This window comes from Peromyscus maniculatus, chromosome 3 (assembly GCF_049852395.1).
Source record: "Peromyscus maniculatus bairdii isolate BWxNUB_F1_BW_parent chromosome 3, HU_Pman_BW_mat_3.1, whole genome shotgun sequence".
Classification (NCBI taxonomy): Eukaryota; Metazoa; Chordata; class Mammalia; order Rodentia; family Cricetidae; genus Peromyscus; species Peromyscus maniculatus.
This window is the reverse complement of record NC_134854.1, coordinates 127,026,152-127,051,537: the sequence shown is the minus strand read 5'-3', so window position 1 is coordinate 127,051,537 and position 25,386 is coordinate 127,026,152. Positions and strand designations below refer to the sequence as shown.

General features: G+C 38.0%; 1 protein-coding gene across 6 annotated transcripts in view; it reads right to left on the bottom strand.

Moving 5' to 3' along the window:
• Cntn6 (contactin 6) overlaps positions 1-25,386 on the bottom strand; it is a 346,717-nt gene that overhangs the window by 126,047 nt on the left and 195,284 nt on the right. For 5 of the 6 annotated variants that reach the window (XM_076567479.1, XM_076567480.1, XM_076567484.1 and 2 more), the window contains exon 5: positions 19,549-19,644. The exons of the other annotated variant lie outside the window; for it this stretch is intronic. In XM_076567479.1, the coding sequence (XP_076423594.1) occupies positions 19,549-19,644 (96 nt within the window). The remainder of the gene's footprint in view (positions 1-19,548; positions 19,645-25,386) is intronic. 6 annotated transcript variants of the gene reach the window in all.

Sequence of the window (25,386 nt, the reverse complement as noted above, 5' to 3'; positions counted from 1 at the left end):
ATAGATGCCAGAGTTGAACATTGAGTATCTTCTTTTCCTGCTCTCTACTGAATATGGAGCTCTAATTTAGGCTAGACTGGCTTGCCAAAAGCCCCCAAGACCTGCTAGTTTCTGCCTTCTCGTAATGGGTTTTCAGACATGCCTCTATGTCCAAGTTTTTTTATGTGGATGATGGTGATCTAAACTCAGGTCTTGATGGTACACAGCAAGCACTTTAAGCCATTACACCATCCTCCTAGTCTATAATTTTCTATAAGAAAACATGTTTAAAACTCGTGAATCATCCTTATGTAGAGAAAATCTGGGTGGGTTCTATAATGATAGCAGTCTATACCATGAAAGCTTTATTTGATGTGTCTGAAACCAAGAAAAAAACATCTATCCAGAACTGAAAGGAATATAAAAGAGGAGGTAGTCACTTGGGATATGGATGGGTGTGTCTGAATGACTGATATCTAAGTCAAACAACCACCATCTTCCCGAGTTTAGCTGTGCTCCCTAGCAAAAGATCATTGTAAGAGGCTGGATGACAGTTTACATCCTGAGCTGAGTTATGAAATGGGGCATGAGATTTGTGCCTGAGCATCTAGCTGCTCCCTAATGACTGGAAACTGCTACGAATGGCTAAGGGCAGGGACTGGACTATATAGAGGGCAAGGAGGATTAGAGCAAGTTCTCAAACTATGCAGCTTTTGAGGGAGAACTCCTTCCTGATTGTTAATGCTCTCTGGGTGCAGCCATTCTGTGGAGTAATGTCCTCACCCCTGTAAGTAACCTCTGCCCTAGCTTCTATAAGGAACCCTAGTAAATTAATTGTTTTCCAAAATGAACTTCTGTGGAACTGGATTTGTCTCTGGGTCCTTCAGAAGAGGGGGTGATGCTGCTTTATGTCTCTCCCAGAGAAGGATTACAGCAACAGTGAGACTTCCCACATTGAACTTTGGACAGTTATAAGGAGCGACGAAAGCCATGTGCATCTTGGTGCAGCACCACCATTCAAGCATTTCAAGCAGCACAAATGCACTGCTCTTGGTGAAATCTACATATGCCTTTTTATACTTTATGTAACACTAAATTCATACTCTGGACAAAGTCATCCAAGGCATGCAGAAATATAAATAAATTGATGCTTCTATAGGGCTCTTTGAGTCCCAGATATACAATTGTGACCAAATTAACAACTTAAAAATGATTACTAAAGTTATAAAAGTGAGATATTTTTCCCTGAAAATGTCCAATGAATTGAGATATAAAATTGACTTTGCTCAGTGCCAAATGCACAGTTGCCTTAGTTATTTTTTTTTCAAGTTGGCACGAGCTAGAATCATTTGAAAAAAGGGAACCTTAATTGAGAAAATGCCACCCACTCGATTAGCCTTTGGCCAAGGCTTTAGTCCATTTTCTTGACTAATAATTGATATCAAAGGGCCTAGCCCACTGTGGGCTATGTCACTCCAGGCAGGATATGCTACACTATGGTCTCGGCTAAGCACACTTTGAGGAACATGCTAGTAAGACTCATCCTTCCATGGCCTCCGCTTCAGTTACCGCCTCTAGGTTACCGCCTGAGTTCCCAACTTGACTTCACTCAGTGTACCTTGTTCAGGAATATGTAAGCTGAATAAGCTCTCTCCTCCTCAAGTTACTTTTAGTCATAGTGTTTTATTACAGTTATAGAAACCCTAATTACTCTGACAATATTGGATACTCATCATCTCACCCATTTATGTGACAGTAAATCTGATTTCTACGTGACATGTTGTGAATTCATCTCTCTAAATCAGATCATGCTACCTAGACATTCACTCCAGCTTCCTAGTTAAATGTCTCACTGTGTTATATTCATAAGTGAGAGCTTAAGTGGGAAAGAGGGAGAGGACAAAGCTCCTGGAAAGAGGGAGTGGTCCCAGGAAATAGGGTAATATTGAATTGATGGTCTGGAGGCTTTTTCAAGGACTTATTGGAGAAACTTAGGCAGAGGTACTCACTTAAGAGGGAAAAAAAGAAAAAAAGTAAAACTCTCTTTAACATTCCAGTTCTCCAGCCAGAACATTCTCTGAACTGCTGCTTTGCAATCCACACCCTACCTGACTAATTATTACATCTTGTTCTCATCATGATTTCTTCAACATTTGACAGTCAACATACACTAGACTAAACAGTAATTTCCAGACACAACAGAGCTGATATATGTATGAATTCAGAGTTGTAGAAGCCTGCACAGGACCCTCATAAGATTAAGATGGACTAGATATCAGCATGGAGAAGGTGAAACGGGCACAAAGTCCCATAGACAAGAATATGTTTATAATTGATAGCTCTGAGAGAGTGAAACCAAGTTTCCTTCAATGGAGTGACACTGGATATGTCAACCATACTCCAAGGCAGGCCTTATGGTCAGAAGTAGTTGGCTAAATGATTTTGTGTGTGTGTGTGTGTGTGTGTGTGTGTGTGTGTGTGTGTGTGTGTGTGTGTGCTTTTTTGTTTTGATTGTTTGCTTATTGGTTTCTAAACAAAAAGAACATGAAATTGTATGGGTAGAGAGTGAGGGAGGACCTAAGAAGAGTTGTTCGAGAGAAAAAGAATATATTCAAAATACACTGTATGAAGTTCTCATGCACCAGGGATGGATCCTGACTGGCTTTTTGGAGAGCACTACATATGATGGAACACTTTGCACAGCCTTGAGGCAGGGGGAAGGGCTTGGGCCTGCCTCTACTGAATGTACCAGGCTCTGGTGACTCCCCTTGGGAGGCCTTACCTTGTTGGAGGAGGGAATGGGGGGGTTGGTTGGGGGAAGGCTAGAGGGGAAGGAGGAGGGAAGAGAGGGGGATCTGTGATTGGTAGGTAAAATGAATAAAAAAATTCATATATATATAATATATACTATATGGAATTCTCAAAAATAATAACATAAAAAAACTCAATTCTTAATATTCCCTAGCTTCTTTTATATCCTTGACCTCATTTTAGTGTCTTCATACCACTAAATAATAACATCTAATTTCAAGTTGTTTAATCCAAGGACTTTCTCATACAATCTCCATCCAAATTTCTAGGAAATTATTTCAATTATCCTTTCTACACACATATTGAAGACAGTGAGTTATTTTGTATTGACCACTATCAATGGTCTAAGCCCATTATCTCTCACCTCAATATTGTGGTCACTGTTTAACTGATGATATTTTTCTTGCAGAAGAATAATAAAAATAAAAGTCACAGAAAGTGGGTCTCTCTTCTCAGTTTAATTTAACATATTCTGATCTCATTCAGAAAACAAAACAAAATTAAATTAAAGGCACTAAAATGTTTCAAAGTAATATTCTTCATTTTCATTGACACTCCTATTAATGATCTCCTCTGTCCACACTGATGTTTCTCCTGTTCCTCCAACATGCCAGATGCAGTTGCTCCATTGATCTTTGGCATATATATTTGCCTAAATTTTCTTTTCACAAAGTGCCTCTCTAATATCTTAATTTCTCTTTGAAAATATCAATCGAGTCTTGTTTTAACCTAAACACAAGTAGTAAGAATATCTACTATTCCCTATCTTCTGCTGTCTATTTGTCTACTTCTTAATAGTTGTGATTTTTATTAACATTTTTTAAAGATTCATGAGGTGAAAGACTCTCTTTGTTTTCTCTATTGTTCCCCAAGAATACAAGGGCACTTATTGCATTTACAAATGTATTTATGGAGTGACTATACAACATGAATGTTTAATAATGATGTGGCATTATTATTATTATCTCAACATGCTATCTGTCTTTTGCATATTCAATTAATTATTTATTTAATAAATTGATGAATTGATTTGGCTTTTGAGACATACAATCACTATGTAGCATAGACTGTCCTTGAAGTCACTATTTAGTTAGTCCCCAGGAGCCAGGCAGCAGGTGAGAAACCTGCCTGCAAGCTGCATCACTAGTGCTGCCACCCACTGGACTCTGTTCCCCCAAAACCCACTCTGCAGCCCAACCTCACCCATCATCATTGCTGTGGCCCACCCTCCTCTGCAACTCTGCAATAGGCACAAGCAAACCCCACACCAGCTGTAAGAACAGGCACAGGGTCAAAAGAACAGAAGGATATTCTGGATGTAGGCACCCAAACCCTCACAAACCCCAGCTGAGACAGCCCTACTGGACCTGAAGACCTGTAAATAACCAGAACCCTTGGCCATTCAGGCCAGAAGATAATAAAGGAAACAGATAATAAAGGAACAAAACACTCTTCCAACAAAGTAAACACAAGAATCAATACTCATTCCTATAATAGGCTTGAACATTCCTACCCATGTAAAGCACAAGAAAACAAACGTAAAAATAATATTATGAGGATGGTAGAGGTTCTTGAAGAATAAATGAAAAATTACCCTAAAGAAATCAAGGAAATGACAAACAAAAAATTGGAAGACTTTGGTTATATTTTATTTGTGATGAAATGTGATATTTTATTTGTATGTTAATAAATAAAGTTGCCTGGGGATCAGAGGTCAAATAGCTATTAAGCAGAAGTCCAGCGCTGGTAGCACAAGCCCTTAATCCGATCACATAGCAAGCAGAGTCTCTGTGTGGTCAAGGACACAGCCAAGCGTGGTGACATGAGCCTTTAATCCCAGTACCAACCATAGAGACCTGGAGGTCTGTATAGACAGGCAATGATAAGGAAATCATGTGGCTGAACTGAGAGCCAATGAGAAAGCAGAACAGAAAGGCAATAAAAACACAAGTCAGACAGGAAGAAGCTCTGTCTGGGGAAGCTACTGCTGGTGGTAAGCTAAAGCTAGTCATGGCTATTACTCTGATCTCTTTGGCTATTTCCTCTGTATTTGGCTCTGTGTTTCTTATTTACTAAGACTGTTTAGATATTTGTCTTACAGAGGACATCAATAAATCTCTTGAAGATACCCAAAAAAGCCAAGAACAAAGATTCAAACACCTGAAGGAAATGGTTTAAGACTTGAAAATTGGAAAAAGAAGAAATGAAGAAAACAAAACATGATAGAATTCTAAAACTGAAAAATCTGGGTAAGTGAAAAGCAAGCATCACCAACAGAATATAAGAGATAGAAAAAAAAAAGAATCTCAGGCATTGAAGAAACAACTGAGGAAATAGTCATCAGTCAAAGAAAATGTTAAATCTGAAAAACTCCTAACACAAAATATCCAGGAAATCCAGGACACCATGAAAACACCAAACCTAAGAATGATAGGGATGGAAGAAGAAGAATCCCAGCTCAAAAGCACAGAAAATATATTCAATAAAATCATAGCAGAAAACTTTCCCAAACAAAAAAGGACATGCCCATAAAGGTAGAAGAACAAATAGATTGGGTCAAAAAGGGGGAGGGGGGCATTTGCCACATAAAAGTCAAAACACTAAAGGAAGGAAAGAAGGCCAAGTAACATATAAAGGCAGACCTATAAGAATTACACCCAACTTCCCAATAGAAACTCTAAAAGCATGAAAGTCCTAGACAGAGGTTGTGCAGACACCCAGAGACCATGATTCCAGCCAAGGCTACTAAACCCAGCAAAACTTTCAATCACCATAGATGAAAAAAACAAGATATTTCAGTATAAAATCATATTTAAACAATACCTATCCACAATCCAGCTCTACAGAAAATACTAGAAGGAAAACTCCAACCCAAAGAAGTTAGCTACACCCATGAAAACAAAGGCAATAGATAACATCACACAAGCAAAACCCAAAGAATGGAAATACACACACACACACACACACACACACACACACACACACACACACACACAAACAACACCACTATCACCAATACCAAAAAAAAATAACAAGAATTAACAAACACCGGTCATTAATATCTCTTAATATCAAAGTACTTAACCAATAAAAAGACACAGGCTAACAGAATGGATACAAGAAGAGTATCCATACTTCTGCTACATATAATAAACACTCCTCAATTTCAAAAACAGACATTACCTCAGAGTAAAGGGTTGGGAAAGGTTTTCCAATCAAATGGACCTAAGAAACAAGCCAGTGTAGCTATCCCAATATCTACCAAAATAGACTTCAAATTAAAATTAATCAAAAGAGATGGAGTAGGACATTTAATTTTCTTCACAGGAAAAATCCATAAAAATAAGTCTTGAATCTTAACATTTATGCCTCAAATACACACATTTGTAAAAGAAACATTACTAAAACTTTAAATCACTCATCAAATCCCACACATTAATAGCGTGAGACTTCAACACCCTACTCTCACCAATAGTCAAGTCTGCCAGACAAAATAGAGAAATAATGGAGCTAATAGATGTTATAACTCAAATGGACTTAACAGATATCTACAGAACATTTCACCCACACACAAAAGAATATACCTTCTTCTCAGCATCTTTTGTAAAACTGACCACATACTAAGTCACCAAGCAAATCTCAACCAATACAAAAATTTGTAATAACCCCCCTGTATCTTATCAGATCACCATGGATTAAAGTTAGACTTCAACAACAACACAAACTACAGAAAGCCTACAAACTCATGGAAACTGAAAAACTCTCAACTGAATAACCACTGGGTCAAGGAAGAAATAAAAATAGAAATTAAAGACTTACTAGAATTCAATGAAAATGAATGTACAACATACCCAAGCTTACAGAACACTATGAAAGCAGTGCTAAAAGGCAAATTCATAGTGCTAAGTGCATACATAAAGCATTTGGAGAAATCTCACTCTAGCAACTAAAAAGCACACCCGAAAGCTCCAGAAAAAAAGATGCAAACTCACCCAAGAGCAGTAAGTGGCAGGAAATAATCAAACACAGGACTGAAATCAATAAAACAGAAACAAAGAGAACAATACAAAAAAATCAATGAAACAAAGAGTTGGTTCTTTGAAAAAATCAACAAGATAGACAAACCTTTATCCAAATTAACTAAACAGCAGAAAGAGAATATCCCAATTAACAAAATCAGAAATGAAAAGCGGGACATAACAACAGACACTGAGGAAATCCTGATAATCATTGGGCCACACTTCAAAAACCTGTACTCCACAATTTTGTACTCCACAAAATTGGAAAATCTAAAAGAAATGGACAATTTTCTTGATAGGTACCACATACCAACACTAAATCAAGAGGAGATAACAATTAAATAGCAGTCATTAAAAGTCTCCCAACCAAAATAATCCCAGGGACAAAAAGTTTCAGCAAAGAATTCTGCCAGAATTTTGAAGAAGACCTAATACCCATATTTCTCAAATTGTTTCACACAATACAAACAGAAAAAAATTGCCAAATTCTTTTTATGAGGCTAGTTACCCAGATTCCCAACCACACAAAGATGCAATAAAGAAAGAGAATTACAGACCAATTTCCCTCGTGAACATTGATACAAAAAATATTCAATAAAATAAAGCAAATCCAAGATGACATCAAAAAATCATCCACAGTGATCAAGTAGGCTTCATCCCAGAGATGCAAGGGTGGTTCAACATATGAAAATCTGTCAGTGTAATCCACCATATAAACAAACTGAAAGAAAAAAAACATAGGGTCAAAAACATTAGATGCTGAAAAAGTCTTTGACAAAATCCAACACCCCTTCATAATAATGGTCTTAGGCAGATCAAGAATACAAGGAACATATCTAAATGTAATAAAAGCAACATACTGCAGCCAACATCAAATTAACTGGAGAGAAACTCAAAGCAACTCCATTAAAATCAGGAACAAACCAAGGCTGCCCACTTTCTCCATATCTATTCAACACAGTACTCTAATTTCTAGCTAGAGCAATAAGAAAGCAAAAGGAGATCAAGGGGATAGAATTTGGAAAGAGAGAAGTCAACCTTTCACTATTTGCAGATGATATGACATTATATATAAACGGCCCACAAAATTCTACCATGGATCTCCTACAGCTGATGAAAACCTTCAGTGATATGGTTGGATACAAGATCAACTCAAAAAAAATCTGTAACCCTCCTATATACAAATGATAAACAGGCTGAGAGGGGAATCAGGGAAACAACACCCTTTACAACACACAAATAACATAAAATATCTTGGGGTAACTCTAACCAAACAAGTGAAAGATCTGTATGACAAGAACTTTAAGTCTTTGAAGAAATAAAGTGACAAAGATATCAGGAAATGGAAAGAACTCCCATGCTCATGGATCAGTAGAATTAACACAGTAAAAATAGCAATCTTACCAAAAGCAATCTACAATTTCAATGCAAACCTCATCAAAATCCCAACACAATTCTTTACAGCCCTCAAAAGAACAATACTCAACTTTATATGAAAACCTATGATAACAATCCAGTACAATAAAGGAATTTTCACAGATATCACCATGCCTAACTTCAAGCTTTATATATGTTTTTATTACCATAGTAATGAAAAAGCATAGAACTGGCATAAAAATTGACAGGTGGATCAGTGGAATCCAACTGAAGACCCTGATGTAAATCCATGCAACTATGAACACCAAACTTTTGACAAAAAAAGTAAAAATATACATTGGAAAAAAGAAAGAACCTTCAACAAATGGTACTGGCATAACTGGATGTCAGCATTTAGAAGAATGCAAATAAATTCATATCTATGGCCCTGCATAAAACTCAAGTTCAATTGTATCAAAGACCTCAACATAAACCCTATTAAACTGAACCTGATAGAAGAGAAAGTGGTAAGTGGCCTTGAATGAGTTGGCATGGGAGACAAACTTCCTGAGTACAACACCTGAAGCACAAGCATTAAAAGGGATTTCCTGAAACTGCAACATTCATGTAAGGCAAAGGACATTGTCAATAGGACAAAATGGTGGCCTACAGAATTGGAAACAATCTTCACCAACACCACATCTGACAGAAGGTTGATCTCCAAAATATATAAAGAACTCAAGAAACTAGACATCAAAATGCCAAAGAAACCTATTTTAAAATAGGGTACACATCTAAACAGAGAATTCTCAATAGAAGAATCTGAAATGGACAAAAATATACTTAAAGAATTGTTCAACGTCTTTAGTCATTAGGGAAATGGAAATCAAAAAGACTCTGAGACACCATTTTACACCTCTCAGAATGGCTAAGGTTAAAAACACCAATGACAACTTATATTGGACAGGATGTGGAATAAAGGAACTGAACACTCCTCCACTGCTGGTAAAAATGCAAACTTATACAGCCATTAAGGAAATCAATATGCTGGTTTTTCAGAAAATTAGGAATCAATCCACCTAAAACTCAGCTATACCAATCTTGGGCATAAACACAAAGGATGCTCAAGGGCACTTGCTCAACTATGTTCATAATAGCCAGAACCTGGATACAACATAGATGTCCCTCAACTGAAGAATGGGTAAAGAAAATGTGGTACATTTACACAATGGAATATTACACAGCTGTAAAAAAAATAACACCATGAAATTTACAGGCAGATGGATGGAACTAGAAAAAGAACATTCTAAGTGAGGTAACCCAGACCCTGAAAGACAAACATGTTATGGACTCAGTCATAAGTGGATACTAGGTGTAAAGCAAAGGATAACCATGCTACAATCCACAGACCCAAAGAAACTAACTGATAAGGAAGACTCAAGGGGAGGGGGACACATGGATTTCCCTGTGAGGGAGAAATAAAAGAGATCTCTCTCTGTAAATTTTAGGTGGGGGGATGGAGGGATTAAGGGATGGGAACATGAGGTCTTTATTATGTTGGACTGGTTTGGGTGGAATGTAGGGGAAGAGTAAAGAAAGAGATATCTTTTTTTTGTTTATTTTTTTTGTTTTTGTTTCTGTTTTTTATATATTTTTTTTATTTTACAATACTATTCATTTCTACATAATAGCCACAGATTCCCTTGTTCTCTCCCTTCCTGCCCCCCTCCCCTTCCCCCCAGCACACCCCCCATTCCCACCTCCTCCAGAGCAAGGTCTCCCCCGAGGACTGGGATCGACCTGATAGACTCAGTCCAGGCAGGTCCAGTCCCCTCCTCCCAGATTGAGCCAAGCTTTCTCTGCATAAGTCCCGGGTTTCAAACAGCTAACTCATGCAACGAGCCCAGGACCTGGTACCACTGCCTAGATGCCTCCCAAACAGATCAAGCCAATCAACTGTCTCACCTATTCAGAGGGCCTGATCCAGTTGGGGGCCCCTCACCCTTTGGTTCATAGTTCATCTGCTTCCATTCATTTGGTTATTTGTCCCTGTGCTTTATCCAACCTTGGTTTTAACAATTCTCACTCATATAAACCCTCCTCTTTCTCACTAATTAGACTCCCAGCACTCCACCGGGGGCCAAGCAGTGGATGTCTGCATCCAGATTCCTCAGTCCTTGGATGGGTTTATGGCACAACTATTAGGGTGTTTGGCCATCCCATCACCAAAGTATGTCAGTCCCGGCTGTCTCTCGACCATTGCCAGCAGTCTTTTGTGGGGGTATCTTTGTGGATTTCTGTAGGCCTCTTTAGCTCTTTGTTTCTTCCTTTTCTCATGTGGTCTTCATTTACCATGGTCTCCTATTCCTTGTTCTCCCTCTCTTTTCTTGATCCAGCTAGGATCTCCCGCTCTCTTTCCCTCAACCCTCGCCCTTCATTACTCCCACTCATGTCCAGGCTGTTCATGTAGATCTCATCCATTTCTCCATGTCTTTCTTGGGGTCCCATTTTCCAGGTAGCCTCACTGGTGATGTGGGCATATACCCAAGAAATGCTCAATCATACCACAAGAGCACTTGCTCAGCTATGTTCATATCAGCATTGTTTGTAATAGCCAAAACCTGGAAACATCCTAGATGCCCTTCAACTGAAGAATGGATAAATAAATTGTGGCACATATACACAATGGAATACTACTCAGCAGAGAAAAACAATGACATCATGCAGTTTGCAGGCAAATGGATGGATCTAGAGAAAATCACCCTGAGTGAGGTAACCCAGACTCAGAAAGACAAATATGGTATGTACTCACTCATAGGAGGATGCTAGATGTGGAACAAGGATGACTGGACTGCTACTCACAAGAAAGAGATATCTTGATGAGGGACCATGTTGGGGTTATGGAGAAACCTGGTGCCAAGGAAATTCCCAGGAATCCACAAAGATTCCTAGCAATAGTAGAGAGGGTGCCTGAACTAGCCATCTCCTGTGATCAGACTGTGACCACAACTACAACAGAGTCTTCATCTAGTAACTGATGGAAGCAGATGCAGAGATCCACAGCCAAGCACTGGGCCAAGCTCAGGGAATCCTCTTAAAGGAAGAGAGGAGGGATTGTATGAGTGGGTGGGGTGGTGTGGGGAGGTGTGGGGTGAAGGAGGAATCAAGGTCATGACAAGGAAACCCACAGAGATAGCTGACCTGAGCTTGTGAGTGCTCGCTGACTCTGGACCAACAGCTAGGGAGCTTGCATGGGGCAAACCTTGGCCCTCTGAATGTGTGTGACAGTTGTGAAGCTTGGTCTGTTTTGGGGGCTCCCAGTAATGGAATAAGGACCTGTCCCTGGCACTTGAGCTGTCTTTTGGGAATTTATTCCCCATGCTGGATTACCTTGCCCAGCCTTGATACAGGGGGAAGAGCTTGATCCCGCCTCAACTTGATGTGCCATGCTTTGTTGATGACCACAGGAGGCATGCCCCTTTCTGAATGGAGATGGATGAAGAGTGGATGGGGAGGAAGGTAGATGGGAGGCAGGGGAAGGCAATTGGAGGGCTCCAGAATATGTAAGAACAAGGCCCACAGAATCAATTAAGCAGAGGTCATAGGGGATCACAGAAATGAGATGATAAACACAGACCCTGAATGGGTCTGAACTAGGTCCTCTGCATATACCCTATAGTTTTGTAGGTGGGTGTTCCTGTGAGAGTCCTAACAATGGCAGTGGGGGATGTCTCTGACTCTTTTGCCTGTGCTTGGATTCCTTTTCCTCCTACTGGGTTGCCATGTCTAGCTGTCATATGAGAGTTTGTGCTCAGTTTTATTGTATCTTGTGAGGACATATTCATTTGATATCCCTGGGATGCCTGCTCTTTTTCTTTCTTCTTTATTTTTTTTTTCGTTGAAGGGAAACAGAGAATGTGTTGATGTGAGGGAAAGGGGACATGGGGGGAGGGACTAGGAGAAGTGGAGGGAGGGGAAACTATGGTCAGGATGTATGAGAGAAGAATAAAAATTTTATGTTAAAAAAGAAAAGAGTGATGTATGCATTATGAATTTGTCCTATCCAATAAGACAACACCACTTTTATTTGCTCCAGAAACAGAAGACACACCAACTAAGAGGAAAGAGATATGAAAATTTGCAACTTTTCTCAATATAATTTTTCTTCTCTCTCTTTTTTTTTTTTTACAATGCTATTTTGAGCCTTTCCTTGGAGTGATTTTTTCATTTAAGTTAAACTGTCAACAACTTTATGACATGAATACAAACATTAGGCTCACACCACAGTACTATCTTCCTCCCACAGGCATAGTTGATGCGAACCACTGGCACACAGTCAATGGTTCTACCAGACTAAAAGTTGGACCTGAGAAATTTAAATGGCAGTTCCTTTAAAACAAATTTTCACAAATTCACAAATTTTATGAGAACAGGATTGAGAATTTCATATCACCAAAGTTAAGGGGCAGAGTCTTCTTTGGCTATGGTGGAAACTATTATCTCATAGCAAAGGTGAGTTTTCATTGATTAAAACATGACATTTCTTTATTCTGTCATTTTAAAATAAACTTTCATATAATGAATTAATGCAAATCTTCTGATGGGTACTTAAAAATAACATCCATTTATTTACATATTTTGAGAAAAAGATAGGGATATATATATATATGTGTGTGTGTATATGTGTACAAATGTATATATGCACATGTATGTACATATATACATAAATAATCTTATCTCCCTCAAAACATAAATAAGAGTATATATATGTGTGTGTGTGTGTATACATACATATATATATATATATATATATATATATATATAGAGAGAGAGAGAGAGAGAGAGAGAGAGAGAGAGAGAGAAAAGAGAATGAAACATACATGCCATGACATTCTGTCATTCTGTTTATATCAAGGTCAGGGGACAAATGGGGAGAAGGAAGTTCTGTCTTTCCACCCATGTAGCCATCTCAGTGTCTATACTCTGGTACTTTTCATGGTCAACACCTGGCTTTACTACAGAGAGTTTTCTAGTGGTTCTGAAATATAGAGAATATTGTACATGGAAGTGCATTATGAATGATTTGTACTGATTTTTGTTTCAAATGACCAATGCTCTAATCAAAGTGTACCCTGGAGGTAAGAATTTTTGATGGAAGGATTATTGTCTGTCTAGTTGATGTGTGCTGTGGATATCACTTTGTATAAATAAAATGCTGATTGGCCAGTAGCCAGGCAGGAAGTATAGGTGGGACAAGTAGAGAACAGAATTCTGGGAAGAAGAAGGCTGAGTAAAGAAAGACACTACCAGCCACTGCCATGACAAGGGAGATATAAAGTACCAGTAAGCCACGAGCCACATGGCAAAGTATAGATTAATAGAAATTAATTTTTTTAAGATTTATTTTATTTATTATGTATATAGTGTTCTGTCTGCACATATCCCTGCACACCAGAAGAGGGCACCAGATCTCATTACAGATGGTTGTGAGCCACCATGTGGTTGCTGGGAATTGAACTCAGGACCTCTGGAAGAGCAGTCAGTGCTCTTAACCACTGAGCCATCTCTCCAGCCCAGAAATTAATTTAATTTAGAAGAAGTAGATAACAAGAAGCCTGCCATGGCCATACAGTTTGTAAGCAATATAAGTCTCTGTGTGTTTACTTGGTTGGGTCAGAGTGGCTGTGGAACTGGTGGGTGAGAGATTTGTCCTGACTGTGGGCCAGGCAGGACCAGGAAAACTCTAGCTACAGATATGTCTATAAGGAAGGTCATGAATTTGAAGAGCTTCAGAGATATAATAGAAAAAAATATACCATTTGCACAAGTACCAAACTGAAGTTCAAAGAATCACTACAATATAGTAAGGAGCTAAAGAAGAACTTTATTTTACTAAGATGGCCATACAACATAGAAGGATACACAAAATAAGATATATATATATATGTGTGTGTGTGTGTGTGTGTGTGTGTGTGTGTGTGTGTGTGTGTGTTAGAGATAATTAAGAGACAAAATTTCCAGCTCGCCAGTGCTGGGAGAGATTTAGGAGCTAGGAATTTATGTCCAAATAGGATTCTTCATAAAATTTTATAATTTAATGTGCAGATTTGTCCCTGTTATGGTCATTTTGCAAAACTTCCACTTAAAGTTATATTTCTAAAATATTTGAAAATTTTTCTATTATTATTTTATATGTCTGGGTGTTTTGTCCACATGTATGTACAGAAAATAATGTTGAATCTTGTAGAAGAGTTGTGAGATGTCATATGAGTATGAGATCCAGGTCTGGAAGAGCAGCCAGTACTCTTAACCATGGGCCCATCTCTCCAGATACATCTTTGAAATATTTTATTTTATTTTATTTTTTTTATTTTTTTTTATTTTTTTTTTTTTTTTTTTTGGTTTTTTCGAGACAGGGTTTCTCTGTGTAGCTTTGCGCCTTTCCTGGAGCTCACTTGGTAGCCCAGGCTGGCCTCGAACTCACAGCGATCCGCCTGGCTCTGCCTCCCGAGTGCTGGGATTAAAGGCGTGCGCCACCACCGCCCGGCGAATCTTTGAAATATTTTAAAGTCAGAGTAATTGGAATTGTGTAAACAAGGGAAGACTCTAACCACCATGGGATTTACAGTCACAGAAATAGTTATAATTTAGATATGAAATACCCTCCAAAAGTGAATCCTATTAAAGGCTTACACCATGAAGTGGTGGTATGGGAAAGTAGTGGACATTTTATTGATAGAGCTTAGTGGAAGGTCTTTAAGTTTTTGGAGTTGTGGTCTCAAAGAGTACATATGATCCTAGATCCTTAAGTTTTTATCTTTCATATACTGGCTATAAAGAAGAAATGTACTATGCTGTATGCCCCTGCTATTGTTATCTGCCAATATCATCAAGGACTGAAGAGCAATGAGTTTGACTTTGCTTGTACCTCCAAAAGCTATGCTCTCAAGCTCTTTATCACTAAACATAGATTACTTTAGGAATATGTTTCAGAGACAAGTGTGGTGGTATTCTAATTGTACTGAAATGTGATTTTGATTGTATGTTAATAAATAAAGTTGCCCGGGGGTCAGAGCTATTAGAGCCATAGACAGAGTGTGGCGGTGGTGGCGCATGCCTTTAATCCCATAGATCTCTGTGTGTTCAGGGATACAGCCAGCATTGGAGACATATGCCTTTAAGACCTGGGGGGGCTGTACATACAGACAGTGATGAGGCAGTCATGTGTTTGGGTTTACAACCAATGAGAAGGCAGAATGACTATGAAACAACTTACACACAGGAAATAGCTCTCTTTCAGGAAGCTGGGACACCGCAGGAGGAAGCGTGAGATTTTAGCTCTGAGCTCTGACCTCTCGGCTTTCTCTTTTACATTGGTTCTGTGTTTCTTATTTAATAAGACGGTTGGTTACATCTACAGACAAGAAGCTTGCTGATGTAGATATCACAAGATCAAATGAGACAGAATACTAACAATAATTTCTGACTTTAATAAAATGTTATCTACTGAAGTTATAACCTATATCATGATTGTTTTCTATATACACACATGGGATGCTTTTCCATTTCACAGGTCCATTCTCTGTTAGAACAGCTTCACTCTCCCTAAAATCCTCCCCATTCCTCTCAGAGGGGCAGCGTGCCTACACTTTTGCTTACTGTCAAATTTGGGTAGAAAGCATTTACAAAACATCAATGTTAGAGAACAGCTCTCTTTTATCCAGCAAAAGGAGGAACGATAACTTTTTAATCAGATCTCTTCAGTTAGAGGTATATCCATATTATATCTTCTATTACTTTCATGTTTTCATGCTATGTTAGACTATATTGTTATATTAGGTTAAATTCTTTTGCTTTGTTACATTGTGTTGTAATGTTATAACAGGGAGAAAATTTCTCCCATGGGGATTCTTAAATACTGTCTTCTTCACCCTCATAAGGTCTGAAAGACAAATCAAAGTACTAATCTATCAAAGTTCACACCGTGGAACCAATGAGTTTATTGTGCATATGTACAGAGTATGAGTGAGTGGTTATTGGCAGGAGTAATGGTGACCTCAAGGAAGTTGTACAGGAAGGTCTGCACCCACTGGAGATGAAGGCTACTGCATAGCCATGTAGATGGAGGCCCTTTCCATTAACCTTCCCAGATTATGTAACATCTCTATGGATACCACCACAACTGCAGTCCAGGCCATGTGCAATGAGAGCAAAGCTGTATACACATGTTTGGGAGGGGTAGCTGGGATCTCAGATGAACATCCAATAACTCCCTAGCCCCTCTCTTTGTGAAGTAATGCCAACAGTCCAGCCTTGATGATCTGTGGCAAGCAGGCACACCTTTTCTAATGAAAATTACACATGTTCCATTTGAATGACTATGTTCTACAACACTTACATTGTTATTATGTTATGTTATTAGTCAGCATTTATATGGAAAATCCATGGACTCATTTTCGTGTCTTGCTTTGGGGCATAGGCACTTTTATTGACAGACAGACTTACAGAATTCAAACATGTTCATTTGTTCCCCTTTTGTTCTTAGAATGTTTCTTTAAAAAAACACACTGAAATATATTTCACAAACTTCTATTGTTAAGGAATTATTTGAATATGTTTTTGTGAACATGCTAGAGGAACAATCTAACACACTTAGGTATGCTAATAATATCAAAATTATTATGACTTCTCCCTTGATGTAGGCATACTCATTGCACTCACTGTGCTAGTTGTTCATGGACAGAAAGGCACAGAATTAACTTGTACACAATTTAATTTGTTATTAATTTGTTATAAAAAACATCAGCCTTGGGCTGGAGAGATGGTTCAGCAGTTCATAGTCCTCGATGCTCTTCCAGAGGTCCTGATTTCAATTCCCAGCAACCACATGGTGGCTCACAACCATCCATAATGAGATATGGTACCCTCTTCTGGCCCACAGGGATACATGCAGGCAGAACACTGTATATATAATAAATAAATGAATCTTAAAAACAAAAGCAAAAACAAACAAACAAACAAAAAAAACGCATGAGCCTTTATGACCTTGCTGTCACCATGGAGTCTATAATTGACTTTTAAGAGAAGTAATATTGATATCAGCACATAAGAGTTAGAAATATTTTGGCTCATGGAAAGACACACACACACACACACACACACACACACACACACACACACACACAGCCAAATAAACAAATATTTTATGCCACTTGAACTTGAAAAATACTGGGCTGAGCACTGATAGCACACACCTTTAATCCCAGCACTTGGGAGGCAGAAGAAGGTGGATATCAGTGAATTCCAGGTCAGCCTGGTCTACACAGTGACTTCCAGGTCAGCCTGGTCTACACAGTGAGTTCCAGGACAGCTATGACTGTTTCATAGAGAAACTCTGTCTCAAAAAAAAAAAAAAAAAAAAAAAAAAAAAAAAAAAAAGAAGAAGAAGGTATTGGGTATAGAACTATCACAGCTCAGCATAACTAACAAACCTACAGGTGAATATTGAAACTTTTTCTCCTCTAGGACCAGTAATATAATGATAGGCACCACAGTTATCCAGTACAGTATGAAATGCAAGCCACAACAATCAGGCAGGGGAAATAAATAAAAAGGAAGGAAACAAGTAAGGATTATGTTAAATTCTTTCTCTTTGCAGATCATATGATTCTATACTTAGAAAGCCCTAGAAATTTTACAAAAGGATTTCTATCACCAATAAGCCTGGCAAAGTAGCAGATAACAGCACACAAAAATCAATTGCTTTCTTATAAGAGAGAAATAGACAAAATAATTCTATTGGGAAAAATTGTAAACAAATAGCAGTCACTTACATTTAGGAATAAATTTAATCAAGTAATAAAAAGCTCTAAATGAAAATACGACACTGAAGAGAGATATGGCAGAAGAGAGGAGAAGACACAAAGATGTGTTAATTTCTACAACAAAGAACAAAAGAACATCATTCCATCATACCTGTGCTCAAAGGGATGAAGTTACTTTTGGTGAATGCTAAATCTCTTCAGGAGGAAACTGCTATACTACCTCGATATCACCATCTTTGTCAGATATCCATGAAATCATGCTGATGATTCCCATGGAAATAGACATCTTGCCTTCGCTTTCATCTAAGAGTCTTGTTCCTTAAAAAGTTCTAACTTTAACATATTTTTTGTTAGCCATTGATTTAGTTTCATAGGACTCAGACCATGACAGTGAGGCCTTCAACACACTATTTCTCATTCAGAAATGACAAAGTAACAAGAGAATATCTCCCTTGTTTAGCTTCTGTGTTGATTTTCATTATATATATGTAACTGGTTTACTTACAATTATTTTATATTTTTATCATCTGTGATTAAACCAAGTTGAAAAAATTTTCAACACCATCAGGAAGCTTGGAATATAGTCAGAGCACCAGGACCTAGTGTTTCCTTACTTTTGAGTATCAGATTATGGTACTGGAACAGAATTTTCCATAAGGTTAAAAAAAGAAAGAAAGAAAGAAAATATAAATTTATGCTGAGACAGCATTGCATGCATAGTAAGTCTTCTCTAACACTTTAGGTGAGCATAATGCCATATTTGTTAGTAGTGAAGAAAAATACATTGTTAACTTCTAATTAGGTTCCTTTGCTTTCTGTGCTGGTATATCACAAAGGTGACATAAAATGAAAATAATAATAAAATGTTTTAAAGAATTACAAAGAAGACTTAGTTTAACATTAGGAACACAAGTTGCCTTTTGTCTTAAAATGCCTGTTTCATGGCTTTTAAAAACTCTCCCATTTTAGTAATGGAAGCTAATATGAATAGGAGATATTATGAATATGAATGAATAGTCTCCTGTGAGGGCCTGAGAGTGCCTGCATGGAACAATTCCAAGAAGAGTACTGGAATTTGCCTCTACGTAAAAGCCAAAGGTACAAAAATAAAATTACAATTTTAGCTTTCATTTTTAATAAGGTACTAACCATTATATAAATTAATTGAATTTAGATACTTAACATAGTAATGTTTGCTTAATTCTACATATGAGGAAGCTGATCATCAAAGAGAGTTAACAGGCAGGACATATACATTGTCATGAACAGTGGGTCATAGCATTAGATCATATACTCAGTTTCATAGAAAACCACACCAACACTGTTTAGAGCTTTCAATTTCATCTCCTCAGAGACATGTTTGTTCGGTAGCTAAATGAAAGGTATTTTAAATAAAACCATCAGAATACAAGACTATCTATGTGGTTGATGAACTTTCTTGAGCTTTTGTAGTTCCTGGGAATGGATGGTGGAATGTCAGTCATTTCAGGACCCTGTGTGCCTCCTTCACCTTCTGATGGATCCCATGGATTGGCTGACACAAACTACCCACAACCTACCTCCAAAATGTGGTGGTGGGCCACAGAGGAGCACCACACCTTGACCTTCTCGGACGGACACTGTGCTTCTGGTTTTGGTTTCAAAATCTTCAATATCTTGGGAAACAAAGAAAACAGGTTCAGAGTTCCTTACATTTTAGAAGTTAAGAAGAATCTGGATATCTTAAAGGGAACTTATTTTGATTGTTATGAGTAACAGATACTCATATTTGGCTAAATAGAATATGGAGCTAATAGTTAATTTATTTGCAGTGGTCAATCATTCACAAAGTCTTGCATTTCTTTCTGTCTTACTTTCAGATATAATTCAGTAGAGATTGTGATAAACACATTTGTTTATTATGGCTACTCACTATGTTTACTTTTATTCTTTCAGACAGTTTGTAACCCAGTAAGCAGTCCTCTAAGGGTAGCACATATTTAATATGTCCAGACAAAGTAGATTTAAAAGGGTATGCATGCTGGGCAGTGGTGGCACATGCCTTCAATCTCAGCACTAAGGAGTCAGAGGCAGGTCGATCTCTATGAGTTCAAGGCCAGCTGGGTCTACAAAGTGAGTTCCAGGACAGCCAGGACTCTTACACAGAGTAACCTTGTCTTGAAAATAAATAAATAATAAATAAATAGGTGTGCTAATGTCTACTTTTTTAGATTAATAGCTGCCATTTAATGGTTAGACAATGCCTCAGATTTAGGATATGGTGGCCCAAGAAGTAAAGCTGCCATTGATAGAACCAGTGTACTCCTTTCTCTACATCCCCCCCCCACACACACACAAAGCTGCTTCTTGAACTTAAGTGGGAGGTGTGATTTCCTATATTAAGCAACCCTAGAAATTTAGAAATGGATGAAATCTTGATAAACCATCTAGTTAATGTTTAAATCTTTCAACATTCCTAGGAAAAGTCTACCAGACTCCAGGAAGGGCAAATGCTCAATTCCTTCTGAACATCAATACCTTCATCTGTAAAATACATCCATTCACTCACTAACTCACTCACTCACTCATTCATTCTGAAGGATAGGAATGCTGTTCAAGTGTAAAAGCAATATTTGTAAGGATAACAGAGAATAGCAAAGGGCTGACTCATTGTTATTCTGCTAACTCTCTAGTAGGAAAATCAGATTTAACGACAACAAAAAAAATATGCATTGCTACAGAAGTGTAACCACCATTTTGAAACAGAATCTGCTGTCTATGAGGATCTATTCTCTCCTCTTCATAGTATCAGGGTTGGAATCAACACATTTCTCTAACTAGATGATATATTCTGCAGACTTATTTTTAGGTGCATAAACCAAAGAGAAAAATAACAGTTTCTGTGTTTGAGATTGCATCACTACAAACATTCATGGTTCTTTTTCACTCAGTTTCACTACCTCTTGACATGCCAATAAAATAAAAGCCATTTCTTATTCATAAGCTACTTTTTAGACATGAAAGATTTACTGTTATCTGCATATTTAAGAGACTGTGTGACAAGCTGGGCCCATTGTTCTTGGTTGCTCACCATAATAACTACATGGTAAGACCCTATTCCTGAAGACACCCTCCATTTTTGTTATGAGATATAGAGAAATCAACTTGAACTGACCAGAAAACTCTTCTCTCTCCTAAAGAGCTTACTCAGTGCCAGGTGTTACTATGAAGACAGCTAAGGTAGAAAACACATCAGTGGTCTTACACAATGCTAGACTCTGCATGCTATAATACTGGCTTCCCAGGCAAAAAGTACACATTGACACAATATTCAAAAAATACTCATTGATATGGCTGTTGTAGGACAACTAACAGTTTTCTAATTGCATATGAGGCCTGTCCCACAGGGGGATTTCACTCCAGGAACAATAACTCTGATCAAAACACATGAATAAAAATATCAAAGGACTTAAAGGAGCAACCTACTATTTTTGTTTTGCTAAATAGTCATGTTGTCAAACTTTGTTCTAAAAATTTGTTTATAACATAGATGTATGCTTCTCTCAACTTGGGTCAAAGAAGCATCTTTGGTAATGGGTAGTGTGATTAATGCCAAAACTCATACCTGGTTCAAGCACCAAGTATGAATAACTCTATAAACACTCAGATGTGGTTGGGCCGTATATCAACCTTCTCATGCAAAGCTCCGGGAACTTGTGGAAAAGAGGTGGAGGAAAGCTGGGAAATGAAGACTTCTCAATATAAAATAGCTGTTACACATCAAATCACAGCAGTGTGCTTACCTGCACAAGATCAAAATAGTCAAAAGTCCAGCATGGATCAGGAGCTACTGGTAATTAATACTTCTGAGGGTAGGAGAATCACTCTGGTTTGGGGATGCCTTACTGGTAGGTGGCTTATGTCCCAGTGGGTGGCCACACACACGTGCAGATGCACAGCACTAATTGGACTCTGTGCATTATTAATAACTAAATAATAAAATAAAAAGAAGCTGATGGGAGACAGGCTGGGGGCTCCCTAGGAAGAGGTTGACAGAGGTGGTAGTGATAGATAGATACGATCAATATATGTTATATAAATGCATGGCACATTAAAAATGAGTTTAATTATATTTTTTTAAAAAGCAGGCTGTGTGAATCAAAACTACAAGTGAGTTCTATTGTGCCTGAAGCATTTATTGAGTAATCTTTTTATTATTGTTGTTTAACCTTTTACCTTCAGACATCCTTCAAAGGAAATGGAGAAAGCACAGATCTGATGGATAATAACAGGACCAACTTTGTCTGTGTGGGAAAGGGAGAACATTCCTTCCATAATAAAAAAAAAATGAGACTAAAATTCTAGACACACAGAATTTATAGTGCATAGAAGCCAATGCTGCTGCCATTAAACTGCAAGAGTGAGCAGATATTTTGGGTTCAGAAATTAATATACATATGGATTATACTAAAATGGAAGAGGAATATTTGGTTAAAAGTAATAAAATTCATTACAAAAAATCCTACCCACTTCCATTAATCAGAAAGAAGCTATCAACCCAGAGGAGACTGATTTGGAAAATGCATGAAGTATATATAGTGGTATACTTGTAATTTCAAAACCAAGAAGACCCTGAAAGGAGGATCACAAGATAGCCTTGGCTGCATAAAACTTCTGTCCCAAATAAAAAACAAATTTCTTAATGTCATATTGTTAAAAATAAGAGAAAGATATATTTCTGAATATATCTATACTAGTACTAAATTACAAAAGAAATAAAATAAAAGCCTATGTGTGACATACAAGCAACTCAAAAACTGCTACAAAGGATCTTAGGAAATGGATATTTTAAAAATTATTCATACTGTTTGTAGTAGAAGAATAACTGAGGTATGTCATTTTCTCTGTGAACATTGTATAACCATGGTGTACTCGACATGAGAGTATGTTTAAAGTTTCTTTAATGTTTCTCTGTAGTATAACCAGAAAAAGTTATAAATATTATTTGGACAAATAAGAGAGCATAGCAGTGACATGATGTCTATGGAACATCTCATTCCTGGATGAGGGAAATCCAAGGCCCAGATGTAGAAGAGGAGGATTTATCAGCAAATAAATTACTGAAAGCTATGTCAACAGATATGGAATAACACTCCAGTTTTTGATATGTGCTATTTAACAAATATGTCTCTAGATTCAACTACTGAAAATACGACTCTTCGGAGGTAAAGAGACACTGAGATAAAAGGAAGGAATAGAGAAAAACAAAGGGACAAGAGAAAATATGGAATGGAGCAATGAAGACCTAAAAAAAGTTTAGATAGAAATTGTTAATCACATGTGATCTTGGCAAAATAAATTCAGTGACATTTTCAGACAGATCCAAATGTAGATGTGGGCTATGGTTCAGAGGCAGACACATCAACTCTTCAGAGAAGGCTGGGAGGTGGAGGGGAGATTCAGGAAGAACGTGAAAGGGTTGGAGAACTACACTGATTAGCTTATAGGGTAAGTTAGGAAAACAGTTACAAAGGGCATGTGGAGAGAAATTCCTTTGTAAGAAAGTGGAATTAGGAGAAGTGATCTGTGTATGGCCACAGTACGGAATCCAGAGTATTCTTTTATTGGAATACAAAGTTTTGGATGGTGGATCCAAATCTCCAGATGAAACTGAAAAGAGAATATTTGCTAGGTTGTTTGAGAAGACAACGGATGCAAGAAACATAACTACTCAGCACTCTTGCTGTAGAGATTGAATGCAACTAAAAACACAAGGAATATAGAGTGCAGCTAGAGTGGCATTAGAAGGAAAGAGAGAGAAAATCATTGTATTTCTTTTTCCCAAAACCATGTCCAAATACACTCATGTACAAAGTCAACTTCAACAGAACATTTTGCTTCCAGTTACATTCGTACATTCTCTGTTTAAAGCACCTGTAGTTTATTGCTCTTTACTACATTATTTCCCAAGTAAATATCTACATTTGTTTTCAAAATGTAAAGTTTTCAGTTCAGAGAAAGATATGCATGGCACATGATATGTGAACTTAGCAACGCATCTGTTCTTGAAGTTTTACCATGGATGTTTGTGCCAGTGGTCAAGCATGTGTATGAGCATACACATGGAGGCCAGAGGACATACTCAAGTGTCACTCTTCAGGTACTCTCTCATCAGCCGATAGCTCTCATGGGTCAAGGTTGGCTGACCAGTAATTCCCAGGAACCTATCTCCTTCCCAGGGATGGGATTACAAGTATGAGCCATCAGTCTTGGCTTTATTTACAGGACTTCTAGTGATGGATCTCAGGCCCTCATGCTCACAAGGCAAATGTTTAGCCATCTCTCTAGTACCTGTTCTAGATTTTTTTTAAAAAAACAGAAATCTTCCTCAAGATGTAATCTATTTATCCCCCATAATTGCACCCCTTCCTCCATTTGCTCTTCATCAATAGCTGTTAGTTATGTCCTATATGAGGATCTGGTATGCCTGACATGTTTTGTTGTTGTTGCTTATTTGTTTGTTTGTTGTTCGTTTGTTGTGTGGAGTATTATTTAATCAAATCCATTCCATTTCCTTTTTGGTTATGAAAAAACTGAAATAGCTTCATGTATGTTTGTGCCATCAATACAAAGTAATATGGTCAGGGTCACAATTCACTGGTAAACACTTGACTAACATGCAAGAGTGCTGGGGTCAAACTCCAGCACCTTAAAAAAGAAAGTTATTGGCTTAACCTGAGTTCTTGGAGACTTGGCTTTGAATCACTTTAAATAAAAACTTACCTTGTTTGCTTTTACCTGACTCCCAATGTCTGTTCTGTTGACACCACACCTTCTCACCACCTCCCCCGAGGGAACCTTTAGGACCAGGAAACTTCTGGTACCCAAACAGGTTCTGGTTGTCTCCCTCCCCTTACAGCTCTGGACAGTGCCCACAAGAAGGTGTGTTTTGGTGAGAAGGCCCCTCAATGTTGTGTGTTTTGGGTCATTTTGGCAGGTAAGTGTTGGGACCTCCCTTTCTTTCCTTCTTTTGTGTTGTCTGTCATGTTTGTCTGTCCATCTAATTAGGAAGGCACATTTTTTTCTTTTTCGGTTTGCCTGGCACTTCCACATAAGGGCTGACCCCCCAGGAGGTAGAACCAATGCTCTGTTCCTAAACACAATTCCTCATATGGAGACACCATGTAGGCACATGTCCATGGCCTAAAAATATATGGGAGTCTCCCACTAAACATAAAAATGGTCTGACACAATTTTCCACCCCTGTTGACTGCCATCTTTTCTCTGACTGTTGCTCGCCTATTGTCTCCCTCTACAAAACGGTAGCCTCTCCATCACCTCCACCTCTTTCATGTCTGATCTTTCTATAGCATCTGATGATGAGAAAGCAGACAGTTCAAGCCCTGCAAAACCTGCTG